We start from the raw sequence: 27,548 nt of genomic DNA, 5'->3' as shown, positions 1-27,548 counted from the left end.
GCTAGCATAATATTATATTAGATCCGGTCATTCCATGTTTCGTGGTTTCCAGCTTGGTTTTGTTTTGATTTTGCTTCTTTTGTTACAAGCATTATGCCGTGTATTTGTAAACATATTGAATTAATCAAACACCACAAAGTCTGAGTTGTATCGGTCCAATGTCCCAAATGAGGAAAATTCACTCAAGTTTCTTGAGATTGGTGACCTGTTTGTACAGATATCCACAGTCTGTAGGTATCTGGCATGATGTTTGATTCCACCATGTCTGTCACTCTGTTCAGATATAAAAACATTATCTGTAAATCTGTCCGATATCAGTTCCGTGATATAGACTTTCTCCGCGAGTACCTTACTCTTTCTGCTACGGAAAAGATTGTTCATGCTTTAATCCCCTCTTGTTTAGATTTCGATAAGGTCCTTCTTTTTGGTTTGCTCACAGACAGCTTTCAGAACGGCAGAAAGTTTAAAACTCTACAGTTAGACTTTGCTAGATAGAACACAAGTGTTTTTTTTTTTATAGCGCTGACAAAAAGATTGCAGTATACTTACCACCAATAAACAAGCACAAACAAACAAAAATACATTCACCAATGATTTTAGTGTGACGATAATTACATTGTGTAAACGGACAAGAGACACATTTTTCTGAATACTTTGGATTTTGGCAAAGTACAGCCACCTTTCACCAACTCTGTTTTCTTTTCTGCTTGATGTTTGTTAGCATGCTTCTCTGATGTTCTAAGAGGAAATTTGTCCGTAGTTTACATAGCAAATATTAAATCTCTCTCTCTCTTTCTCTCTCTCTCTCTCTCTCTTCTCCATTTCTGATTTTCAATAGTGTACACATCAGGAACCACTCGCTTTTAGTATGTGTTGCTGTGCGGGTTTTTTTACTAGTATATGCGCTATACAAAGTTTATGCGAGGATAATAAGTTAAACATTACCGAGGCGCATATCGGGTAAAAAGAATTACAACAAATTCATTAAGATCTCATTATGCTATTAGTTACCAACTAAAGACGATGGATACAAAATAGAGAAGACATGAAAAAAACATTTACAACTTTAGCTATGTTGACACTAACTAATGAAGTCCAAAGCAGCAACAATATTTTCTCTTGGAGCTTGCAGTGAAATGATTTATAAGTAACGGAATTGGGCAATGCGTGGTTGTATGCCTTTGCGAGGCAGAGTATACCATGATTAAATGTTGTAATGTTTGAAGTAGATTAATTACTGGCATTATGGACATGTTCAGATAGCAGGGTGATATAGACACTGCAATCATTAATTCATGAGTCATGAATTCTATGTGCTTCGAACACGCACGGTTTTTCCTTTTCCTTTTCTTCTTTTTTTTTCCAGCTACATTGGTTGTAATGGCTCAGACACCAGCTCTGATATTCAGCGCTAGCCGCATGTAGTTCATTTTCTTTCTCTTTCCTTCTTTATGTCCGGTCTTGTCTATTTGTAGTTTCTTAAAGGCACCCATCTTTAGTGCTTCAAAATCGTTCTAAATGTAAGCTAGGGATACAAACAACCAGTGAAAAAAGTTTATCAGTATAATCAGTCTAAGTATCGTTAAATATACAAAATGGGAACCATGGTTACAATAAAATTGTTTCTAGACTAAACCGTCTGCAGTTTTAGTTTCGTGAGAAAAATAGTGATATCTCCTTCTATCTTAGGTGTTATTGCAAAGTGTTTATAATAATAAGTTAGGATGTTTTGTGATACAACTCACAAACAAATATGCGTCAGATGTGATAACTCAAACATTTTTTTTAACTCACTGCTCCCAAAGGTCAACGGTACCTTTAAGCATTATGGTGGTCGAGTGTACTGTTCACTCTACATAATGTATCCACGTGTTCGAATAAATTTGCAGTATGATTTCCACTCTATCCGGCTTTCTAACGGGCTTGGTTGCAAACAATGGTGGTTTGCAATGGAATCAACAGTTTTTACTGTTTCTTTTATTTATTTCAAGGTGTAACTGCCAAAAAAAAATTGTTGTTACAGTTGTGTTACATGCATTTAACTTTTGAATCTATATTCTTGTTTTATGTGTTTGGTATCGTTCTGTAACTGCCAAAAAAATTGTTGTTACAGTTGTGTTACATGCATTTAACTTTTGAATCTATATTCTTGTTTTATGTGTTTGGTATCGTTCTGTTTGTATTGTTGCGTATACATGATTTTTGTTTTAATTCTAGATGTATGTATTCTTCGCTTTTTACCATTATGTATGTATGTATGTGGACCCCTATGGAAACCAGCTCTGCTGATCAGGGTGTTCCACCCCATGAAGAGGAAATAAATTCAATCAATTCAATCAACTAATGAATTTTATCAGTAATTCCCAACTCAATGATCATAGACTGGTATTCTCCTATTTCGTTATCTATTATTATTTCTCTCATGTTTCGATTTTAAGCCGATTTTAAATTCCAATCACCCTAGTGCATTTACATAGTAACAGCAAGGAACAAAATTTGTTAGAACTTAACATGCTAAAACATCGCATAGATTAATGATTTATACTATTTCAGAAAGGTGCAGATACTACAAAATGTTAATAATTACGCATCACAAATTGCTGTAACAAAATGTTCAGTTCAGTTTCAGTTTATTTTATTTTCGCACGGAACCGGCTTCAGCCAATGGCTGTTCTTCAGCTGGTCCGTGCCCGATAAAATCACATATACATCATCATACATTGCACAATAACAAACATATCAAACAAACAAAACATTGTAGAAAAACTGAATAAAATTAGTATACATGTATACAAATACCACGCCAATACCAGTGAGAAGGCTGTAAGTGGCCCAGTGGGCAAGCCACGAGCTCTCAATCACGGAGCCCCTGGTTCGAGTCACGTGTCTGCAGTGGTTGCATTTCTCCTACCTAGGCAAATGCAGTATAAATATCATATGTAATTGTCTTGTCTTTCGGAATAGACTTTGAGTTGTCGATGGTCGTTGTTGCTTACTCACAAGCACCCATTGCTTTCTTAACGATAAACAACTCAGTTCAGTTCTATTTCTCTCGTTTTCCTTGATGAATAACTTGTTAGTCAGTTCTGTTAAGTGTCTATCTAACTTTTAATATGTATTTCAATTCCATTCAACACGTGTATATATAAGAAGAAAATAATGCTGAAGAACGAAGGGAAAGGGATAGAAAGTAAAGAAAAAATCAGGGGAAGGTGAAGATAATGTAACAGAGGCGAGCGAAAGAAAATGAGAGTGGGGTTTATGGAAGAGGAGAACAAGAGATAGATGGACGGAAAAGAGCATGATATCAAACAGAGAGAAAAAGACAACATAGAAGTTGGGGGTGGGAATTCTTTCGAATGTCAGTGTGGTGAAGTATTGACTTTGATCTTTTGTTGGAAGCACATACACGACACAACTCATGCACGAACTCATGGCGAATCATGAATAAACGATGAAGCGGTTGGATGGTAACAGTTCATCTACATGCATCTTTCAAGTCTATTTTCATCGTCGGAACATCTCCCTTGTCGAAACTCGTTTTGCTTTTATTCTCTCTTGTCGTAGGGGCAGTGTGGCGTAGTGGATATAAGACTCGGTGACTTTCAATCGGAGATCTCAAGTTCGAATCCCGTTAAGTGCCTTTACGTCCTGGGACAGGACGTATTACCCACTATGTCCCTCTCGACCTAGATTTATGATTGGGCATTATTGGGCGCCATGCAACGCTATAGGGTAATAATGACGTGAATTCCCTCTGGTAGAGCAGTGGCAACACCGAAGAGGCTACTCTAACCCTCGATAAAGAAGACCATATCATTTATTGTAGATATTGTTGTCGTTTTTCCTGCTCCAAACACTCACAGACACAGTAATGATCATATAATAAAATGCTACCCCATATTTTTCTTTATAATTTATAAACACTATAGCGAATACATTTTTTTTAATGTTCCTGAATAAGTTGTTCATACAGTATACCATGATAATCAAATTTTCCGTTCAACAAAAGGGATTTTATCTCATGCTAAAAATATTATTTTCAACACTCGTTGTCTTGATGACATCTAGACTGGTGTAAATCAGGCATTACATATTAGTTGACATTATAAGTTTATCGAGTGTTAATGCTGTCATTGTTTGATTCGCTCTATTCATCTTCCCCCTTCACATCTGATTTGATTTAGAGAGGGCATGCAGAAAGGTAACCTGCTCCTCTTCCGGTGGTATTTTAAGGGTCCATGTCACATATTGCGAGGTAAATTCGCTGAAGATGACACAATAAGGATAATTGCACAAGGTCAAAGGTCGGCCAATACAACAGTGTAAGAGAGTTATTGAAGCTAAAATTCCAACTAACACCTCGGCGAAATAAAATCGGTGGGAAGGAGATGGGAGACGGAGGGGTGATGGACTTGGAGATGGGTAAAAAAGGGTAGAGAAAGGGAGAGAATGAGGGGTGGGGAGAGGGAGAGGTTGACTGATAGATTGGAGGCATGGGATGAATATTTTCGTTGGCCCCCTCTGGAGCTTTTACATTAATGATGGGGAGGAGACGAATGGTTTGAACGAAAACCGAACCTCGTCCCATTCGAATGCCATCTTCATTCGCGGGGTAACACTTGAGGATGATTAAATGGGTCTGTCGATGGCTTTAAAACGTCTTGCGTGCTCCAAGAGCAACGAAGAGTGCCAGCAAGAAGAGGTCTTAATCAAGGGAACACCATTCCCCACCATTTGATATTGTTCGAAGTGTTTTGTCCATGCAGTGTTCATACAATGCGCGAATAATGCGATGCATTAGCTGGAGGTTCGTTTGGGGCTATTTCCCCAATGTCTAAATTGACATGAAGTTAAGTAGCTTACAGTATTTTCATATCTTAAGATTTCCTGCAACTCTTAACTCTCTCTTCTCTTTCTCTCCCTCCCTCCCTCTCTCCCTCTCTCTTTGCTACCCCTTCTTCTCCCATCTTGTCTTAGCTGAGTTAGCTCATTGTTTTCAGTTTCCGCTGAAAAGAAAGCAAATAAATAAACATCCTGGATCTTTTATAGTGTATCACTATGTTGTCAAACTCCGCTGGCCCAAGTATTTTTTTTCTTTCATCCAAAGGGGAAAATATGGCATGCATTCGATTATTATGGCTACTTCATGGCTCATTATTGTTGTTATTATAGGCAGTTGGAGGCGCTGTGGCATAGTGGACTCCAGACTCCAATCGGAGGACCCGAGTTCGATTTCCGCCCAGCGCTTACGTCATCGTACAAAATGTTTTTACCCACCATGTTCCTCTCGACCCAGGTGTATAAATGGGTACCTGGCAAAGCTAGGGTGATAGTAATGGCAGGGCTCTCTGGTAGAGCAGTGACACACTGAAGAGGCTACCCTGGATAAAGAAGACGTTATTATTTTTTATCATCTTCAGTGATGTATATCATAATGAACTGGGGAAAAGAAACTCATCTATACAACAACAAAATGACAATGTGCAGCAGCAGATTCAAAAGGCAACTCGCGTTGACTGTTGACAGACTTTGAGATAATGAGAAAGACCTTGATACCCCCTTATAGTAGAGCAGATAAGCCCTCAAAATCATGTGAATTGTACAAAATTTGACTAAAGCATGAAACTTTCACCAGTGTTAGTACATACCATAAGATTTATTTTAAGATCGGGAGGTAAGTCTGATTTGACCTCTGATGACCTCCAGAGGTCAATGTACTTTAGATATCAGAAAATCGATATTTTTAGACATTTGCGAATGATATATGTGGTTATGTTGCACTAAACATGCATTTATACCACAGAGAAATCATTTCCAGATTCAACAGAGCACTGACAGGTTTTTACCTTTGACCTCCGATGACCTCCAGAGGTCAATGAACTTTAAATATCAAAATATCGATGTTTTTAGACATTTGTGAATGATATATGTGGTTATGATTCACTAAACATGCATCTATACTTCAGGGAAACCATTTTCTGATTCCACAGAGCATTAACAGGTTTAACCTTTGACCTCTGATGACCTTTGGAGGTCAATGACCTCAAAATATTATATTGATCTGTGATGTCATTGGTTAATGGTAACCATCGTTAAGATGTACAAAACAAGCATATCTGTCTTACAATGACATTGTCTTTATATTCTAAAGAGCAGACAGGTTTCTACCTTTGACCTCTGATGACCTTGAGAGGTCAATGACCTCAGAATATTGAAGTATGACATCATTGGTGAAAGGTCAAACATGGTAAAGATGTACAAAACAAGCATATCTATGTACAATGACATCGTTTTTCATATTCCAAGGCACACAGACGAGTTTCTGCCTTTGACCTCTGATGATCTCGAGAGGTCAATGACCTCAAAGTATCAGAATAGTTTGGCATCATTGATTAATGGTAAACATGATGATGTTCTAGAGAGCACTCGTAGGCCCTGCTTATTAACGAGCCATTACCGTTCACCTATGAAAATCACACAAGGTCAAATACCTCAAATGAATTGTGAGGATGTTAATATTGATATTGCGATAGTTAATAGTTGATAATTGTTTATAATGTAGGACTTACAAACCATGCATTTCTGTTACCAAAAAAGTGGCTACTCATTCCGCAGAACTTATCAGGTAATAATCTAAGTCGGGTATGTGCACAGAGCAAGGGGTGTCGATCTGTTTTCACGTGGGGGGGGGGGGGACTTGGAAAATATGTAAAAGCATAAGTTCATGGTGAAAATCAATGAAACGGAGGGTGAGGGGGAGGATGTGGGAGGGGGATTGGATTTTTGCAGGTTTAGACCTGAAATCAGTGATTCAGTGTAGCTCTTGTTTAATGTGTGCGTCATCACTTATACGGAAGTTGATGGGGTGTGGGCGCATCTCACCTACCCTCCTCCCAAAGACGAAGTTTTTCTTCTTTTTTTTTTTTTTAGAATCTGATGCATACGTTTTGGGGAATATTTGGAAAATTATGGATCACCAAGGTGTACCAAGTCTATATGGATGGGAACCCAGCAAGCGCAGCGTTGTCGAGGGTAGGGTATTCCACTCCCATTCGAGAGAGCTCTTGTATTTTGAGAAATGAGATTCAACGACCTGGCACACAGGCACTTTTGAAGGAATACCTCGAAATTTGTATCAAAAAGGTGTAGTAAGTCAGCCATCTATGGAGGGAGACCAATCAACAGAAGGATGTGGGTGGAGGTATCCCCCTCCCACATTATGGAGCTTTTGCATTCTTTTGTTTGCAATTCAATGATCTCGTGCCACTCTTGGTTGAACTACCATTTTAAAAAAAAGTCCATACCCAAATGTGTAGCCATAATCAATGCATGGAGGAGAGGTTGATACAGCGAGAGGAGGGTATGAAAGGGGCTGTCCCCCAATCCTTCCCATGCGAGGGAGCCTTTGCAGTAAGAATAGAAATGTAAAAAAAAAAATCTAGTATACACATTTATGATGGAATATTTGGGAAATTATCAGTAAGAGGAGTGTACCAAATCTAAGGGTAGAAACCGAGGAGGGATTGTTAATTGAAAGATACACTACCCCCTCCAACAAGAGGGATTTTCTTTAATATGTCGGAACTGAAATTAAAGATCTAGTACATACTCTGTGATGATATAGAACAAAAATGGGACAAAAGCACTGAGCGTATATGGAAGGGGACTTAACGAAAGATAGTGTGGGGGAGGGGGTATGCAAAGGAGATTCTGCCTTTTAATCTGGTGCATACTATAGCTGAAATGTTCAGTGACAATTCATTTTCTGTCAAAAAAGTGAAGAAAAAAAATCCCCATGTCAGGAAATACTTGGAGGCAAAGTTTGATGTCCCCACCATTCCCCCTCCCATATTTTCTCGGGAGGCGGGGCAAATGCCTCTTGCCCTCCAAAATGAACAATCGTGCATATATAGGAAAGCCTTTTCATCTTTGGAATTCAAATAAAAATATCTCTTAAAAACATTTTTCATAGAATAAGGGAAATTATCATTCCCCAAAGTATGTTATATCTGTGGAAGGAACCAAGCAGGGGGAAGGAGTCTATTGAAAGGAGATATCCCCTCTCACAGAAGGGAGATTTTACATTTCAGAATTAAATTTTAACAATCCGATGCACACTTAAAGTGAAACTTAAAGTGAAAGTTTTCTGTCTAAAAAGCAAAACAAAAACAAAAACTAACAACAACAAAACATAGTCCACATCTCAGAATTTAATGGGGTGGGGGTCAACTATCCCTGCCACCACCCCACCCCTCCTCCAAACTGATGCCCCGGTGTGTGCATGTGTTTTATTCCACTTGTTGAAAAGAAGAGAGAGTTTTAAGAAACAATATTGTTCAGTGGTCGCTATCCCAGTCAAGTAAATTGTTTATCAATAAGGTGATTTCCTTCACCTGTATACCTTAAGATGATGTAGGCCTGGTATTTGCCTTGCACGTTATTACATCTATTTCTTTTTTAGTATTCTCGTTTATATTTTGATGTGAAAGTTGTTTACTTTGCCACGATTTTATTTGTACATAGAAAAAATAATCCAAGACTGAAAATGAAACTGATACAATATTTAATGATTGACATGATGCACATATTGTGTATTTCAATAGCAATAAAAGTGAGCAATTCAAAAGGCGTGTACTCATTTCACATGAACATTAGCGATGATCCTCTGACCTCTGGAGGATATTGAAAGATATGCATCAAAATGTAAGAATATTGATGTCTGGTCTCATTGGTTTGTAATGGCCAGCTGCTTATGAAATAATAATTATATTTTAAAAAATGCATTGTGTGTGTGTGTGTGTGTGTGTCCAAAATTGTATGCAGAGTATTCCACACACAGTTCAATTTTGACTTCCATCTAGGACAATGAGCGGTTACTTTTTTCTCAACTACACTGTAATATCAAAATCTATTGGAAAAACACGGTGGCGGCTGGGTCTAACACATTATCATTCCTTTTCGTTGGAGATCCATGCGGGATGGTCAAAACAAACATTAAAAAAACCAGATATCTCAGACCTAATTGTTATAACAAAGCATCATATCCTCATATACCCAACCCAACCCTCTATGCCCAGACAATGTAAACCACCCCATGGACTTACTTGGAGCTTTAGAATATCCTTTGTCAACAGAGAGAGACATCCAAACCTTTGCAGTGCCGACTAAGATCTGCCATGGAACTGATTGGTATTGGCTCTGCATCATTGACAGCAGATCTCGTTTCCTATTCTCCTTCTTCTTCTTCTTCTTCTTCTTCTTCTTCTTCTTCGTCTTCATTATACTGTGTAATCTTGTAATATTCTGCCATGGAGCCTTTTCTTAATTGGTTAAAGAAGGTATCCAAAGAGCTATATGAAGCAAAAAACAACAAACAAATGCAAAAACAAAAAGAGAGACATATGTATCTTTAATAACAGAGCTGAATATTGAGTATCTCTCTCCTGAAGTGTTTCAAAGAGATACAAAAGACAGTGGTCGAGAGTAGCCGCCACCTTTTTTTGGGAGTAGGCCTACTTTGTGTTCTTGCAAATGATGCCTGACAGTTTTGGTCATTGGCCCTTTTTGAAGAATGCAGCAATAGAGCCACAACTTCCTGCGGAGTGGATATTGTGGGGTTCTTGATGCAGAACATCATCGCTGAATTTGCCTGTGCTGTACTTTCTTACAGGGTTTGCCATTGTAGTTTTGTTTTGTTTTGCTTTGTTTTGTTTTTCAAGTGTGGCTGTAACACTGCTTGTTTTGCATATGATGGTCATTGCAGCTAAAGAGTGCATATCTTCTCTGGATCATTCCAAACTTCATTATGTTTCACCTGGGTGAATGGATCCCAGATGATGCATGCATATTCCAGGACAGTCCTGAGCGGCATGGAGTAGCAAAACACCTGAACTTTATGATACTCGTATCTTCGTCTGGAGAGAGTGTTTGGTTGAAGTATAACCTTTTTAAGCTGCTGTGGCAATTTGATTCCAGCTGAGCCTCCTATTGGAACTCCAAAATATTTTGCACAATCCGCTTTCTCCATGGTTTGCTATGAATGTTTATCTATTCCCTGGGTAGGTCTCGGATGGCAATAGCTAGTTGCAATACACAGGATTGCTTCATGTGGAATGCATGTTGGGCCTCACAGTATGTCGAAGTTTTCAAGATGGTCCATGATGTCGCAGCTGTGGACTGTATACTCCAGGACCATGAGTCATTCATCGCAGTCATACTGTAACAACCCACCAGCTTTACACTGGCCAATACAGGCCCACCAGCTGGAAACTATGCAAATATTGCCCATGAGCTTGACACTTAGGCAAACCAGTCCCATAATGAGTCCGACAAATGGGGGAAAAGATCTATGAGACTTACACTGAATAGATTAAACACTCTGTATATCAGTCTCGTGGGCCTTGTTTTCCTCGAGTGTCGAGATAATGGCCATATTTGCCTATATTTGCTAGTCTACATAACTAACCCAAACATAACAGTTATATTTGAGGTCACTGCCATCACTCAAGAAACTTAAGCTTTATTTCTGAAGTAATTGACCTCTCACATTTCAGAGACCTGTTACTATAAACCAATGCTCTGTGGAATGTGCATACATACTTTGATCAAAACGTCAATGCGTGATTTGTACATGATTAAGCATTTACGATTACACCAATAAAGCCAAACATCAATACAGGTAAGCCTACACATGTGACCTCAGTGACCTCTCATTGTCCTGAGAGGTCAAAGTTGGATATAATGCACAGGCTAATGACCAATGTTCCATGGAATGACAAGATTCTTCTATTATAGCATAAATGATTGTACATCGGGTATTACAAAGTTGACCATTGACTATACATAGAATATCAATATTCTGATATTTTGAGGTCATTGACCTGTCACCTTCCTCAGAGGTCAAAGGTAGAGACACGTGAGTAATTTCTCTTGCTCCGTGGAATAGGAAAACAATTCAATTGTAATACAAATGAATATAACATCTAAATCATGTTTGTCATCAACCAATTGCACCAAATATCAATGTTCAGACATTTTGAGGTCATTGGCCTCATCATAGGTCATCTGAGGTCATCAGAGGTCAAAGGTAGAAATCTGACTCGAAAGGCTCAGTGGAACATTGAGGCAATTCCTCTTACAAAAATTAGTTTTTAGTACATAATTATCGTGTTTCAGTTATGACTGACGCATTAAAATATCAATTTTCTGACATTTTGAGGTCATTGACCTCTGGAGGTCATCAGAGGTCAAAGATAGAAACCTGTCAGGGCTCTGTGGAACATAAAGACAATTTCACTGTGACAAAAATTAAGTTTTAGTACATTATTACTGTGTTTTATCATTAACCAATGATGCAAAATATCAATTTTCTGACATTTTGAGGTCATTGACCTCTGGAGGTCATCAGAGGTCAAAGGTAGAAACCTGTCAGGGCTCTGTGGATCATAAAGACAATTTCACTGTGACAAAAATTAAGTTTTAGTACATCATTACTGTGTTTATCATTAACCAATGATGCAAAATATCAATTTTCTTAGATTTTGAGGTCATTGACCTCTAGAGGTCATCAGAGGTCAATTCAGACTTACCTCCCGATCTTAAAATTAATCTTATAGCATGTACTAACAATGGTGAAAGTTTCATGCTTTAGTCAAATTTTGCACAATTCTTCGGCTTATCTGCTCTACTATTATGTATTTTCTACGTCTTGTCGAGCAAGAACAAATCACCGGAGAGCAATCTGGAATTCCCGCCAGTTTGATCGTAATTGGTTGTCGTCTGTAACACCTGCGCCCATAGGTACGCAGTAGCTAGACTGATAACATACAGCCACTTGTTGGGTTTTGTGTATACGACTCGTATAGGAGCGTTATGGAGAGCATTAATTTCTCAAGATTACATTCTTCCAGATGTTGTAATTTCTATAAGGATTTATACAAGACACTTTCCTTTCAACAGTGGTCTATAGGTCTATAGGTCTTTTCTGTAACATTTCATTTGAGACATGATATCAGACATTAATCGACGCAAATTACTAAAACCTAAAGAAGATAATGAGGATGTACTGTATGCTTATCTTCCATCATACACCACTGTACACTAAAGTCCGATTTCGTTGTTGTAACAGTGTTTTCCTGCAGCCCTGTGCCCCTAAAACACAAACACTTTTTTGTCAACACGTACGCACATACACATACGCACACACACACACACACACACACACACACACACACATTCAAACGCACACATACACAACCACAAAAATCCCTGAATAACCACATATTATCATAGAGAATGCTTCCAGGTCCCAATAAATCATATCGGTCTATCAAACGCTGTTGATAATTCACAAACGTTAGGTCTGCTGTTGTTCCGTGTGGATACAGCTGAAAGAGCGATCAAAGAGAAACAAATATTTTCGTTTCCACGCATGATCAGGAAAATCCAAAATTGTAAGCATGTCTGCTGTGGATGGCAGCTATGAACGGGAGTCACAACACGAAGATCACACTAAATTAGACTCCACTCTGTTGAAATTGTTTCATCAGGATAGAAAGAGGGTCCATGTAGAGGTACAGAGAGCGCGAGCTGCCTTGACACCTAATGGCTCGGGTTCGAAGACCCAATGAGTCTGAAGATAGACCAGGTTCTGATTCTCTCAGAAATAGCCAATAGTTATATTATCCACACAGAAACAAACCTATGTCCCTCTAGCTCTATACAGATTCCAAGCGGAGAAGTGCTGACATCAACATAGTGTGTATCTTGAGGAAACATTCTTCCGTATAAAGCATGTGGCGGAATGCATGCAATGATCTTATTTCTTTTTTTGAATGAATGATTCCTTGCTTTTGCACCTTATTATACAACTACATTGTAACAAGCAAATTTGTAGAATAGATTCCATGCCCCCCCCCCCCCCCCCCCCACCACCACCACATGCAATGTACGATCCGGTCATCCAATAATGTACAACCTGTGTTGCACATTACATCAACATAAGGAGCACCATGGTGTAACATCGTGATATAACAGCGTTACACCAAGGAATTATGATCCTCTTTTTATAGATTATACCCTCACAGATTAGCGACTTGAATGGTGTATTAGCTCTGAATGAAGGTCTTATACATACATGTACATTGCCCATATTTTCACAGATTATCCCCTCTCTCCCGAGCTATTATAATTGTTAGTAATATACCGCAGAATTTATAAAACGGAACACCCGATTCCAATAAAGCAAGGGTTCCAAACGCTTTTTGCCATCTTTTGATCGCCATTTTGTGGAAATCGGATCCTTATATTTGAGTCTCATTGTGTCAACGCACACCGACTGAACGTCTATTACGTTTAGGCTGAGGGATTTCCCCCTTTAAAAACGGCACCGCCATCAGAATGCCCCGTTTGGTTGCACAGAGGTATTTCCTCCTATAGTGAAAATCAAGCAGGCCGATTGCACTGGTGCTAAGTTGGATTCGGTTGTAGATTTCACTGCAATTCGTGTGGTCCAAAGAATTATGCAATACCATGACCTTTACCTTTCTCCCATTTTGCATGCAAAGAGTATATTATATTGAATATTGTATATTCTTATTGAATATTGAATTATACCCTTCCATTCAAACAATCTTTTCTGTTAATAATGGCACATCGGAGAAATGCTACATACTAATTTCGAAAGCGTATTGTGAGCTCAGCCAGCTCTTGTGTCCTTGATACATTTCTTGGCCTAATCTTTAATATAATACCGATGTAATGTGGACCGTGTCCTTCTTCTCGTCATTTATAATTATAAAAAGCCACAATTTGCATTATCACACGGGCGCAAGCTTTACACCAATCCGTGCACATTTATTATTTACACTGTCTAGCACTGTCACACTTAAACGTACACGCACTCTCTCATAAAGTCAATAACCCAGAGCGTATATCATAACCACTCATTTCAAGATCTATACTGGCAGTATAACATGCAAGAATTATCCCACACATTCTCGTCTTTCGTATATTCATGTCATGACAGTGTACAGTGTACAGGTGTAAGCGTATAGTAGTATGTAAAGGTAAGGAATATCTAGTGTAAGTTTGCAACACGGGACCATCGATTTCGAACAGGGTTTTCTGTGTTCTGTTCTCCCTTCTTATTTCTTTATTTCTCTATATATTTCGTGTCGTTAGGAAGGAATTGCTACGGAAATGAAACAAATCCTGTTTTATGTTGATTTGGGGATACTTTTTTTTCGCTTACTTTCTGTCCATTTGATGACGTACGTGGACAGGTGGTGGAGAACAAATCAATACAGAAATTAGCCCAAATCAAACCAAGGGGGATAATACAACAACTAACCGCAACGTTGTCGACGACCACTACTCTTTTGCAAACTTGTGCGGGGAAATTGCTGAAGAGCAAAATGGTGGTTTGTTGTGCTATTGCGTCGACAAGACCAAAATAGCGAACTTTAGATCTGCTACGCGAACGCTAAAGACGACGCTATTAGGCTAAAAATTGTGTTTTGCACGTGCGCGAGGCAACTGTTTCCATTGCAACCTGCACTGACCTGGGAGGCTGCTTGCGTCGTCTTAGCGTTCGCGTCACAGAAATTGAATTTGCACAAATGGAAACAACGCTATCTTCATGGGTTATGCTTTCACACAACCACCATTGCTATGATTACGTTGTCTACTTTTGTCGAGCCATTAACCCTATATAAAGCCCAAGCTATTTTGATTCCTTGCAGGTCAAGGGGGGGGGGGGGGGGATATTGTGCCCCCTTAATGTATCACCGTCATAGTTGGCACATGGGTAGAGCAACTCATACTCTACATGACACAACATTTGAAATTTCTCAAGTTTACCCATTGAGGGCGCTATTTACCAAAATATAAAGAAATACATGGGAAATAATTTATGTATGCTAAAATCATGTTTTTTCTTTATTCTTTATCCGAGGTATGTTTTTATTTTATACCAATCATTTTTATATTTGCCACAAAGGAGAAGCAAGTTAACCTTCACAATTTGTTGTGGTTGAAAATTTTCAAGGTCAGCATATGGGGGCGCTATTCATTACAATATGAAGAAATATGAGACCTACGATGTATTATTTGGGATAGGACTGGTACATATGTTATTATCACATTTCACATTTCCGTAATATTACAATTTTGAGTTTCCAGATCGAGAATATGATGAAAAAATGATACTACAGGCAAAACGTGTGTGAAAATGACCCAAAATAAAAGGGTAGTCTTTGGAAAATGCTGTATTTTCAATGAAACCTATCATATCTATTTTTATGCCTATATGTCATACAAAAATAAAGAAAATAGTAAGACCATTTCAGGGTAATTCATGACCATAATAATTGACTTCACATTCTGGTCCTTTAGCAATTTACAGCCAAGAAACCCCCATTGCATCCATTATTATATGTTTAAATGAATTTGGAACAGAAAAACATGTAAAATCTGACTAACATGGCTGTCAGTTTACGGTTACCAGGACAACCAGCAATATCGGATACAGCTAAATTATATATCAAAATATTTGCAATAAGATTTTAGGAAAAATCATCAAATTTGGTTGAAATTGAGTGAAGGGCGTAGGAGTGGCAAATGAAAATATGGTAGGGATACAATGTGATCCCCCTCCCCCCTTGGACGTTAAGTAACCGTTGATCTTCTGAGATCATTTTCCGATTCTGCCATTGATTTGAATGTAACAAGAAATGTTGTTTTCCTAATTTTTGGTCCGGCCGATTTGTTTTTACTGTTTATTTTTGTTTTTTGTTTTTTTGGTAATGATTTCACTCCTCCGTGTACTGGAAATTATCTGCTATTTATCTGCTATTTTTTCTTGTTCCCTTTGACATTGTTGGATGAATTTTTGTTTTCGTTTCATCATTCATGCTTCTTCGACTGTTTGTCAGAAATCCATTTTTTTCCTGTTGTTGCTATGTTTAACTTTACTTGGAAACAAACACCTGCCAGGGATTGTATAGTTAAAGGAATGGTATAGTATTGATGGAGATGAGAATTTAACTTTTAACTTTTGTGAGATTTTTAGAAATCACTTTATGAAATGTTAAAAAACATACATTTCTAAGTGGAATTCAAAGTTTATCTGATTAAAATCAGATTTGAAATGGCTGAGATATCCGAAAACTAAGTTAAACAAAACTATCCTGATAAAAGGTGGGTCCCACCTTTTATTAGGATCGTTTTGTTTTGGGCATGCCGTTTGTAAACAACGATTCTTATCATCTTTATTGTGATTTCCATTTTCCACCTAAAGGTTTGTGTTACGCAGAATTTGGAGCTCGCGTCCCCAAAACGGGCTCGGCTTACACTTATTCCTACGTCACAATTGGGGAGTTTTTCGCTTTCGTGATTGGTTGGAGTATGATCATGGATAACATCATAGCCGGCGCGAGCGTCGGAAAAGCCTGGAGTGAGTACCTGGATTCGATGCTCAATGCCACTATCAGCACGCACATCAAAACTCATGTTGGTAGGTGCATTTCTTCTTAATTTATTGTGTACATTTTTTTCTAACAATGTTACGAAGTGTAAGTTGATTGTCGTATGTATAAATTTATGGCGATAATATAAAATCAACAAGCAAAACATACCAGCTTGCATTAATCGAAGTGTCGGTTGATTACCAATACATACGCTATACATTTTCGTACTTTCTTTTTTAAAGACTGTAAATCATGTTTGGTCATGAAATCTGCATAAAAATATACGCTTCAAACAAAAGAGTATTTCTTTCATGTAGTCTATTAGTCTCAGTGTAGCTCATAGCTGATGGTTTGACATGGTCGTAGGCATGGCGAAAGACCAATCAGCAACAGTGTTTTTGAACAATCTTGATACTATTCAGCATCCAGATTCGAAAACCAACATTTGTATGAACCCTGCTTGCACTAGAATATGAGACATCTTCTGTTTTATCCCGGGAATTTCACAATGATAAACGCGATCGCGCACGATAGAGTGAATGCTGAAAAAAAAAATCTATGTAGGTCTATTCATTGCATCAATTTCAGGTGTTTCCGGCTACTACAACTCAATAGTAGTCTAATGCGCTGTAATCACTGGTAATTGTACAATATCAAATCACGGTATAAGCATAAACTATGCAGTGACGACATTATGGAAAACATGGATATTGGACAGGAGATCATTTTTTGTTTTCTTTAATAAACGAAAGATTACTGGTGGTTCGGACCCAAAACGTCCCAGATCAAAATCTGTTGATTTCAAACCTTGAAATGACTTTCAAAACAAGTATAGGTCTTGTTTACCTTTGGGAGCAGTAATTAAAAAAAAAAATGTTCAAGATATCACTTTTGATGCTGTGTAGGACTTTTGTATCACTAAACATTCTACCATAATAGTTTTCGCAATAAAGTCTAAAATATAAGGAGATATCACTATCTTTCTCATTAAACCATAACTGTAGACGGTTTAATCTGGAAACTTTTTTTTATAACTATTGTTCACATTTTGTATATTTAACAATACTAAACATCGATTATACTTGTTCATATTTTTGCATTGGGTGTTTCTATCCCTAATTCACAGTTTAGAACTATTTTGAAGTACTAATGCTGGGTTTTTGTTTCATCTGAAAATGGTAAATTATGCCTTTAACGTGTTCTACCTCTACACCGTAGGTACGTTTGCATCCTCTTGGGTTGGAGATTACCCCGACTTCCTGGCCTTTTGCCTCCTGATCGTGGTCACGATCGTCATCGCCTTCGGAGCAAAGATGTCGTCGTCGGGTATGCTGGTGCTCACTGTCATCAACATCGTCGTCATCGTCTTCATCGTCGGGGCCGGGGCGTTCTTCGTCGAGGGTCAGAACTGGACGGAGGGAGCTGGCTTCTTTCCGTTCGGCTTCTCAGGGGTGGGTGTTAGATGCATGATTGAATTAGGAGTATGATTCTGAGGATGCTGGGCATGATATTGCTTCCACATATATGAATGTCACTATTTACCACTTGGACGTGGACAGCTTTTGGGCTTCAAAATCGTTCTGAAATTTGAGTTACGCAAAGAAACAACCAATGTAAAATACTAATCAGTATAATCAATGTTAAATAGTGTTAAATAAACAGAATGTAAACAATAGTTTTGTCAAAATCTATTTTAGTATAAACCATCTACAATTATAGTTCATTGAGGGCATTAGTGATATCTCCTTATACTTGCTCCCGATGGTAAACAGTGGCTCTAAGTCGGATCGGCGCGCTGAAAAACTTATGGGAGCCTTTGGTAAATGATGTGTTCGAAGGGGAGAAGTTTCCATTAAAAAGTCCTGCTCTAAACTAGCCAAATACAAATAACATGAATAAGAATATGTCAGGCATCAATTCAATTTTCCAACGGTTCCTAAAGGGTTAACAATATTCAAGAGTGCGTCTGTACGTTCTGAAAGCAGGGGCTGGTCGATTGTACAAATAACTTTTGCATGTAAGTTGTGTCTGATTTTCATTTTGGGGTCTGGAATGTTAGCGTTTGTTCGTTTGTTTTTCGATGTGTGCAGTATTTGTATCAAGCATGTTGCCCTTTTTAGATAAAAGATTAGATTACGACAGAGATTAGTATTAGGTTCCTTCCGTGTCAACACAAATTCCCCTAATAGTAATGAATGTACTTCTTAGCAGTTAGTCATGGTAACAATGGGTGATTTCAAGTTCGGTGCTAGTGCTAGTGCTAGTGCTATCTCAGCACTAGCACCGACGATAAAACCGAACTTGAAATCACGTTGGTGTTGGGAGTTGACCTCAAAATTATGACGTATTTCCGGTAGTTGGTGCTGGGCTCGGTGTTGAATGTCGTCTGCTGAACCGAGCTCTACCGATTGTGTTAGCGATTTACGTGCTTTTTCGCCATTGACTAACACTAACCCCTAGGGATTAACATTTTCGTCATTTCAAGTTCGGTGCTGGTGTTAGCGTTGCCGAGCGAGACTCATATTCACGTCCATAATAGATGCACGTTTTACGTGCAAAGTATACGCTTATGCTGTGGTCGCCCACGTAACGTACACGAACACTCTCGACATGGCTCTATAAATCTGAGCCTGGGAGCAAAATTAAGATAGTTGTATTTTGAGGAGTGGATGAAATTTGTGGCATTTTAATCTGTCTTTTTCACTACATCTTGTGTATGTCTCTAAAACTAAGTAATTTTGGCTACATCTTTTAATATTTGACTGTAATCACGCGCAATCACTTTTTCTTTTTCGCGCAATTCCCGCGGAGCTCGCGGTTCTGTGATTCCAACACTTAGTGCTAATGATCGATAATTTTGATCGGTATCGCCTCGTTAAACTGACCGTCGGTGTTGGAGCTCGATTTAACGGTGTTACTCGGGGGCTAGCACTAGCACTAGCACTAGCACTAGCACTAGCACTAGCACTAGCACCGAACTTGAAATCATCCAATGTGTTAGGAACTATTAAGAAAATTTCTTCAAATGGTTCTTTTATCTGGCTTTTTCTTCAAATGGTTCGCATTTCTGTCCTCATTTGTGAGAGTTTCCCTTTTTGTTGTATTTCACAGCTTCTGGCCGGCTCAGCCACCTGTTTCTACGCCTTTGTGGGCTTCGATGTCATCGCTACGTCAGGGGAAGAGGCTCGTAACCCCAGCAAGGCTATCCCCTTGTCTATCATCCTCACTCTTGTCATCTGCCTTGTCGCCTACGTGTCCGTCTCCGCCGTCATGACGCTGATGGTCCGGTATGACGAGCTGGCCGAGTTCGCCCCACTGGCCATGGTCTTCGCCCAGCGCGGTTTGCCGTTCGCCAAGTACGTGGTGGCCGTCGGCTCCATGGTGTCGCTGTCGTCGTCAATGATGGGCTCCATCTTTCCGCTTCCACGCATCATTTACGCCATGGCCAAGGACGGCATTCTGTTCCAGTTCCTTGGCAAGATCAACACGCGGACCAACGTGCCGGTCTACGCCGCCGTCTGCTCCGGCGTGCTGACTGCCGTCATGGCGCTGATCTTCAACATCGAGCAGCTGGTTGAGATGATGTCAATCGGTACTCTCATGTCCTACGCTATGGTGGCTGTATGCGTTCTCCTGCTACGGTACAAGCCCGGGGTCATCGGTTTGGATAAGGAGGAGGCCAAACGCCTGGCTGAGCAGCACAAGAAGAAGAAACCGGCCGAGGAGACTGCCCTGGTCGGTCTTGCCGCCTCGGACGCGAAGCACAAAACGTACACAAACCTTTCTCCTGGAGAAGAATTCAACCTCGGCACCGAGACCGGTCCGCAGGGCGACACCAGGGGTGCAACCACACCCGAAGATGCCCCCGCTCAGGACGAGCAAAGCATGAGCAAGCAATTGATAAACGAAAAATCCAAGGGAGATAAATCTGGTGCAGCCGCCCTCCCACGTGAGCCGACTCTTGCCACATACCGCAGCGTAGTAATTTGCATTTCCATCATTGTCGTAGATTTCGTTATTCTAAGCATTGTACTAATTTTCGGCGAAGAGGGCGTCGTTCGAGGAGCCTGGTGGGCGATCGTCCTCTTCGTGCTACTCATAAGCGTCGTGGTGGTGCTACTAGTGGTCATTGAGAAGCAGCCGCAAAACCAGATGGAACTCTACTTCCGCACGCCTTTCGTCCCCTACTTGCCCGTTCTCTCCGTCTTCTTCAACATCTTCCTCATGTTCAAGCTGTCCACGGCAACCTGGATACGGTTTGTCGTTTGGCTTGCTATAGGTAAGTCTGCTTTCACAGAGTGCTCTAGACTAGCCTTTTGCAAAGGCAGCTCACTATAATTTGAAGACACGCACACAGAGAGCAGTGGACGAGCGGCGAGCTGCGAGCGCTCGCTCCGCTCCGATCGATCCGATAGCTGTGTGCGTGCGAGTCCACTGCTCGCTGTGTGCGAATTCACTCCGAGCTGCATTTGCAAAAGGCTAGCTTAGACCTGCTTCTTGGTTGGACCGGTGAATCCCCCTCGATAAGAGCTAGTGACGGAATGCATGATTTACTTACCCTTTTGTGTTTACTCCTTTCTCTCCTATTATGTGACCTTGCGTCACAAAAGCAAAGACCCGTCTGTAAATAAGATGATGTTGTTGTTGTTGTTGACACACTAAACAAAGGGATTTTCATTCCAAAGCTTTCTAAAACTTTTCAAACTAAATCAATATTGCAGTTACCACAGTAACGAGCTGCATGCTGCTACGAACTGATTAGTTGTAAGTAAGTGTCATCATTCAAAATACTCTTGAAAATTTTGCTCAGTGTTTTCATGATAAAGGACTGTGAAATAATCAACAGGGAGGATAAGGCATGTGAAGGCTTAAATATCGGAAATATGCAGGAATACTTGTCCACATCTTACCTCATGATTTATGTCACTTTTCTTTCTGAAAGGTTTCGTCATATACTTCGGTTACGGCATGCGACATAGCCTTGAAGAGACCGGTGCCGCACCACCCCACGCGAATCTCGACGAGTCGGAAGCCGACGAAATATCTCTTTACGATGCTTCCACGGAACCCAACCGTCAACGCCGCGAACAGTCACCCGCATCAGAGGCCGAAAAGAAGCAAGAGTAACGACTCACCAGATTCGTGTCCTAGATATCGCTTTATTTTCGTCAAAATTTGAGATATCTATTTGAAATGAAGAAGTATACAACATATTAATAGTGGCCGTGCCTATTATCATTGCTTGTTTCAGAGAGCCCGTAAACTCGTGATACGAGTGGTTTGTTACATTGCAGATTTTGACGGATCTCGTTCGATTGAAAGGGTGCCCTGGTCGGTAGCGATCTGATTTCCTTCTCTGCAGAACTCCTCAAAATTGTAATCTGGGCAGTTCTTTTTTTCCACCTGGGCTAGCTTCCCCCTACTCGTATTTGTCAAAGGTGACCCTGTGTTGCTGTATCATCTTTATCGATGCACACGTTGCTTGGTTGGTGGCGGTATAATGGTCCAAATAAAGCAGACCATCAAATTCTCCATACCCCATTTCACAGAGATTTTTTTTTTCTCATCGGTCACTCGTCGGAAGCAAGGTATGTTGTTTCCGGCCACCCACCGAAGTGTAGCGGATCGCAGTCTGATGAATCCGACTTGAATTGTTGACTATCAAGTTAGTGTCAGACGTGTGATGCTTCATCGGATCACTGCTGACATGTCTGACACTAACCTGATAGTCGGCCAGCACAAGTCGGATTCACCAGACTGTGATCCGATTCACTTCGGCGAGTTGGCGGAAGCGATAAACTTTGCTTCCGATTAGTGACTGATGAGAGAAAATCTCTGTGGAATGGGGGTATCAGTAATGCGCGTTTTACTTTACACTATTTGAAAATTATTTACAGTTATAGTACTATAGCATGGTCTGTCTGTGATGCAACGTATATCCTTTTCCAAGAAACAATGTTAGAACCTACTGTAACGGACCTTGAAGCTATGTTTCCCAAAAATCCACCCCTTGAAATCATTTCGAGCAAAAGTACTTAAACTTTATGTAGGCTCTATGTCATGACTGTATTATAGTGTATATATTTTTCTTGTGAATTTTAACTGGCCTAGAAAACAATGTGTTTGGTGTTGTGATGACTGTGATAACAACTCATTTTCTGTCAGGTGCAATTTATGATATCAAAGCTGGAAATTACGTCAGTCTGCAGTCATCATTCTTGTGTGGAATAGTGCTGTGATTGGTCGCCATTTTTTTTTTCTGCAAGGTCACCCACCTGAGTATGTCAATGGAGTTTTGAAGTATGCGCACAGGGCATGCAAGTTGTTGTTTTTTTTTTGTGTGTGTGTGTGTGTGTGTATTTCTGTGTGTGATTGGGCTAACATTTGCAAGTTAAGTGACTATGCTTTCATCATTCAATTCAACAACTTTTCTCTTTTTCCCCTCAGAACTTTCAGGTGGTGTACACGGGATGAAGCAAAGCGACATTTTGGGGCATTTTTTGTCATTGGTTAACCATTAATCACGGATTGACATGTGAGAACATTTAGTGTGTGATGTCACGCCTTTGAGTGTGGCGAGGAATGCGAGAAGTAACATAATGAAAAATCATGGAATCATTGTAACTCACCTCCAGCTCTTAACATAAAGTCGCCTTGAGTCGCCTATGTGTCAATGCATTCACTTTAAACGAAGGTTGTGCAAATGCTTATGTTAGATTCCACAACATAGCGCAATATTTTTTTTTAATCTCAATATTATGTGCATTCTCTCCTTTCTTTCGGAATCCGCTCCAAGGATATCAGGATAAGATTTTGTGCAATTTGACTCAAACGTCTTTGGAAATTGTTCCGGGTAGTTTCCTGTAACTAACTGCCTCTCCAGCAAACATCTCTGTTTAACCTAACTAGAAAAACGAGTTTTCTTGCCACCTATTTTTAGCTACAAAGCGCGCTACAACCTCACTCGTTTGCGTTTTTTAAGACACTTAAAGGGGATGGCTAGTAACTGATCAGTGGGAATCAGTGGGAATGCTGGGGGACGGTTGTTCCAATTCTCGTGGGATTCATTTAAGAGTACATAATATATCTATTGTTGTGTGAAAATTATTTGCTTCAGAATGGTCTCATATTCAAATAATGTGCAGTTTAATTGTTTCAGGCTAGCATGCCTGTACAGTGACAGTTATACATTGAACTGCACATTACTTGAATATGAGACCGTTCTGAAGCAAATAATATTCACACAAAAATATATATAAAAATAGATAATGTACTCTTAAATGAATACCACAAGAATTGGAACAATCATCCCCAGCATTCCCACTTAGTCCCACTGATCAGTTACTAGTCATCCCCTTTAAATCTTTTGATTATTTTGTTTCTGAATAATCATACCTATACATATTTTCTTTAGAATACTATGTTGGTTTTGCTTGATTTATTTTCAAATACAGATAAAAAATTATGATTTAATACAATATGTCTCCAGAACACTGTTCTTCCAACTTATATAAGTATTATTTTGATTTTTCTTTTTCTGGTGACGCGCTAGAAATCAACGGCAATATGTGGAATGATGTAACAGGTGTTGGTAGTAAAGGTTGAATCATGACGGAATGGTACAATTTTCAGGAGTTTTATTAAGTATCAATAACTCCACAAGTATCAAAGAGTTAAAGGCGTATAAGCTTGTGCAATATGTGCCGATTGAAGACTTTTGATTGATTGCTTGATCGCTTTCATAGTTTATCAGCTATTATTTATGTTGGTCATTATTCACCATTTCTGTACGGTTATTTAATAGTCAATCTTGCTTTCGTTCGAAGTTTGTCGTACTGGAGTACTTCGGTTAAAATCTATAAGACTGTTTGTGTCTAATCATCAGGACTAAAACATGAAATTGACATCTTTATTTTTTATTTTTTTGGTCTACAGCTTTCTTATTGTGCAATTCTTTGTACATTGACTTCACTCATGTTCTGCACTGTATTTACAGCACCGATGATGGAGTAAAACCTAAGATAGGGTGTATTGCAGGACACCATCAATTAAAGCCTTACGTCCACTTAGAGATGTAAGACAATAATGCCCGAACACCAAAGATGAAAAGAGCCAACGGCAGAAGTGCTGGCATCATACTTTTATGATGAGTTTGAACGCAAAAAGGAGTTAACTCCTTCCTTCTTAAGTTGAGATATTTGCGATTAAAAGCTGCAAAAAAAAAAATAATAATCTGAGAAAGGTATGGGATATATTCAATAATAACTTCGAAAATATTCCTTGCTATTTTACAAGTGAGATATCACTGGAATGGTTTTATTTTACTCTATCCTATGATGGATGTACTTAAAAGAATTCTGAGAATGGCGCCTAGGCCATTTTGCAGTCAAATTCTTTATATAATTGGTGGCTATCCGTCTGTCTACCTGTACACATGTTCATCTGATATAACGTAGGACTACTTTAGGGATATGTCGTTCATTTTCATGTGTCCAACAAGGAAGTGACCGGCAGAACATACTCAACTGACGTTATTGTAGATTTATGTTTTAGCGATAAATCTAAAGGTGTATGAACCTGTGTATAAAGTATATAATGTAAAAAATATGAAGTATATGAAATTATAGTTATCTTCATCTATCTAGAGAAATATTATATCATCGTTGTCATGTTTCAGAAAAAGAAAAATGTACGGAGCTTTGGATGCATGTGTTGTAGAAAGTGTGTTGATAGTTCGACTTTGGGCGAACTTTGTGATGTAGCATGTGCCCATGACAGGTCTAGAGATGTCATGCGTGTGTACAAGTGCAAGAACTAGTGCTCACTTCTTCGTTACGAGTGAGCCTGCAAAACTGATTATTCTTTAACCCGTTTCCCCGAGGGAATCTCAAATTCCTAAAGAATTTTCACAAGACCCACCGGCTTCTCGTTGGCAATGTGTTAACGCCCTCGGCGCAGTTACATATTATGTAATCAGAAATATCTCCACCTTCCTCCTCCCCTTCTTCTCCACTCCTTTACCCCTCCACCCTTCCTACCCCTCTCCCATTACCCCTTACTCTCACAATTTTAAGGGAACACAAAATCTCACGAAATTAAAGACTGAAACATAATTTATTTTCTATTCTTTTTTTTTTTTTTTTTTTTTTTTTTTTTGCTGGATGGGGGTACATTAAAGGGAAGAAAGCAAAGTGCTTGAAATGAAGAGGAGAACACCAAAGATGGTTCCAAATGAAAGAGATTGCTCTGCCGCCCCAAAAAAAAAGAAAAAAAGAATACCGGTACATAGATTGACATCGTATTTTATTCAAATGGCAACTTTAATGCATTTAAATGTGCGAGAACAATAAACCAACACGGAGACTACTTCTTCATATTGATTTTAAACCTGGATAGCGTTGAACGGTCTTCTGTCGTCTAGTTACAGCTGATCTTATCTGTCAAGGTTGATTTACTACTTAAATGACTAAAATCATCCTTTAAAAGAGTTCGATGATTCCACTATGGGTTTGTACCTTGAATATACGTACAAGTAAGTGAAGAAGAAGTTATATGTTCCATTTTTGTGCTGTAGAAACAAGGCAGCATTTATATATCTTTGTGTTGTAGGCGAATGTTTCCTCTCGTTTGTGCATTTGCCACCTTTTGAGTCATACTTGGTATTATCTTTTTGTCGTGAAAAAAAGTAGTAATAATATATTATATACAAAATCTAAAGCTCTAAACTCCCTCTGTCCTGTGTCGTGTGTATTCTTCATTAAAGATGGGTGCTAATTGACTCAAAATTAATATCCGCAGTGTTCTCAGTGTATACAACTATGTTGTACATGCCGCGATTAAGGAAAGGTAGATTCATATGCAGAAGGACTTCAAAACAACGAACAGATAATAGCTCAATCAAAACAGCAGAAGCATGCAATACAAAAGAATGGGATTTCGTTTTAAACGTAAAAGAGGCGAAAGGATAATGCTCCGTCAGGAGGGAGAGTGGTGGATCTTGCGGGACCGAGTCCGATATTGTCTTAACGTAGTCCTAATGACAAAGCCAGTGAGATAAACTGTGGTTGGGTATTATGGTCGATAGAATAACCGAAAAGAATAGCTTTTGACAAAGGATGTGGGCATACCAGTGTCAAATGCCGTAATTTTAGATATTCATGTAATGATCATATATATATATATATATATATATATATATATATATGCACTGTAAAATATGTTGAAAAATCTACAACACGCAGTCTATCACAGTTCGGACGTTTCATCTTCTGTTTTTATTGCGACAAATTAAAACATCTGACAATTTTTCGACGAGATTCTTTCTGAAACACATGATATATTTCTATAATCCATATATTTTATCTATAGTATATTATATTCTATGTGATAATACGTTATACACGTCACATTTCTACAGTACACGTATTCGAATATTTTTTTTAACTTTGTGACATAGATCTATATATCATTTAGGTGATGTAGCCATCACACACTGATTCGCGTCCTCCAAGTATCATCGACCAACATACAAAACAAATATCCATCAAATTACTGTCATAAACAGGAACTCTTTTTGTACAATTTGTATCTGGTTTACAAAAACAAACAAACAAACACAGTCATGGAAATTTGTTGTTCACAATGATCTACTAAAACGGCTTTATACAATAAAAATCAATAACGAAAATGCATCACACATACACAGCATGAGCTACCTATAACGTATACAAAACTCATTTTTTTCTTCTCTTATTTATGTTTTCCTCCTTCACAAAAACCAACAACTTTGCACTCTTTTTCATAGTTCGTCTTTGTTGATAGATACAACTATCTAATGTCTCTATTTAAGCCCATAACCTACATTTAACGAACATGACAAGAGTATAAAAAATGGAAACAATTAGAATTTGTCACTAGAATCATTTAAAAGAGGTGTCATGCGTTACTTTTTCAATGTGTTCTCTGTACGTCATACAGAGTCTACATAATTAAGAAAAAACAGTAAATCCAAATGCTAGCCAAATACATTTGTGAAGAGGTCAATTTTTCGTTCGAAATCATTGAAGGTCAAATTCGCTT

At 38.9% G+C, this 27,548-nt stretch overlaps 1 protein-coding gene across 1 annotated transcript in view; it reads left to right on the top strand.

The window, feature by feature from the left end:
• LOC139727305 (high affinity cationic amino acid transporter 1-like) overlaps nucleotides 1–23,445 on the top strand; it is a 37,540-nt gene extending 14,095 nt beyond the window's left edge. The window contains exons 3-6 of the mRNA XM_071638260.1: nucleotides 16,301–16,516; nucleotides 17,688–17,920; nucleotides 19,581–20,748; nucleotides 21,412–23,445. Of these exons, the coding sequence (XP_071494361.1) occupies nucleotides 16,301–16,516; nucleotides 17,688–17,920; nucleotides 19,581–20,748; nucleotides 21,412–21,596 (1,802 nt within the window). The 3' untranslated portion in view covers nucleotides 21,597–23,445. The remainder of the gene's footprint in view (nucleotides 1–16,300; nucleotides 16,517–17,687; nucleotides 17,921–19,580; nucleotides 20,749–21,411) is intronic.
• Nucleotides 23,446–27,548: the final 4,103 nt, after the last annotated feature.

This window comes from Diadema antillarum, unplaced genomic scaffold, assembly GCF_040938485.1.
Source record: "Diadema antillarum isolate AM-2024a unplaced genomic scaffold, OU_Dant_1.0 seq00000124_RagTag, whole genome shotgun sequence".
Lineage (NCBI taxonomy): Eukaryota > Metazoa > Echinodermata > Echinoidea > Diadematoida > Diadematidae > Diadema > Diadema antillarum.
The sequence above is the reverse complement of the archived record's forward strand: the minus strand, read 5'-3'. Positions and strand labels throughout refer to the sequence as shown.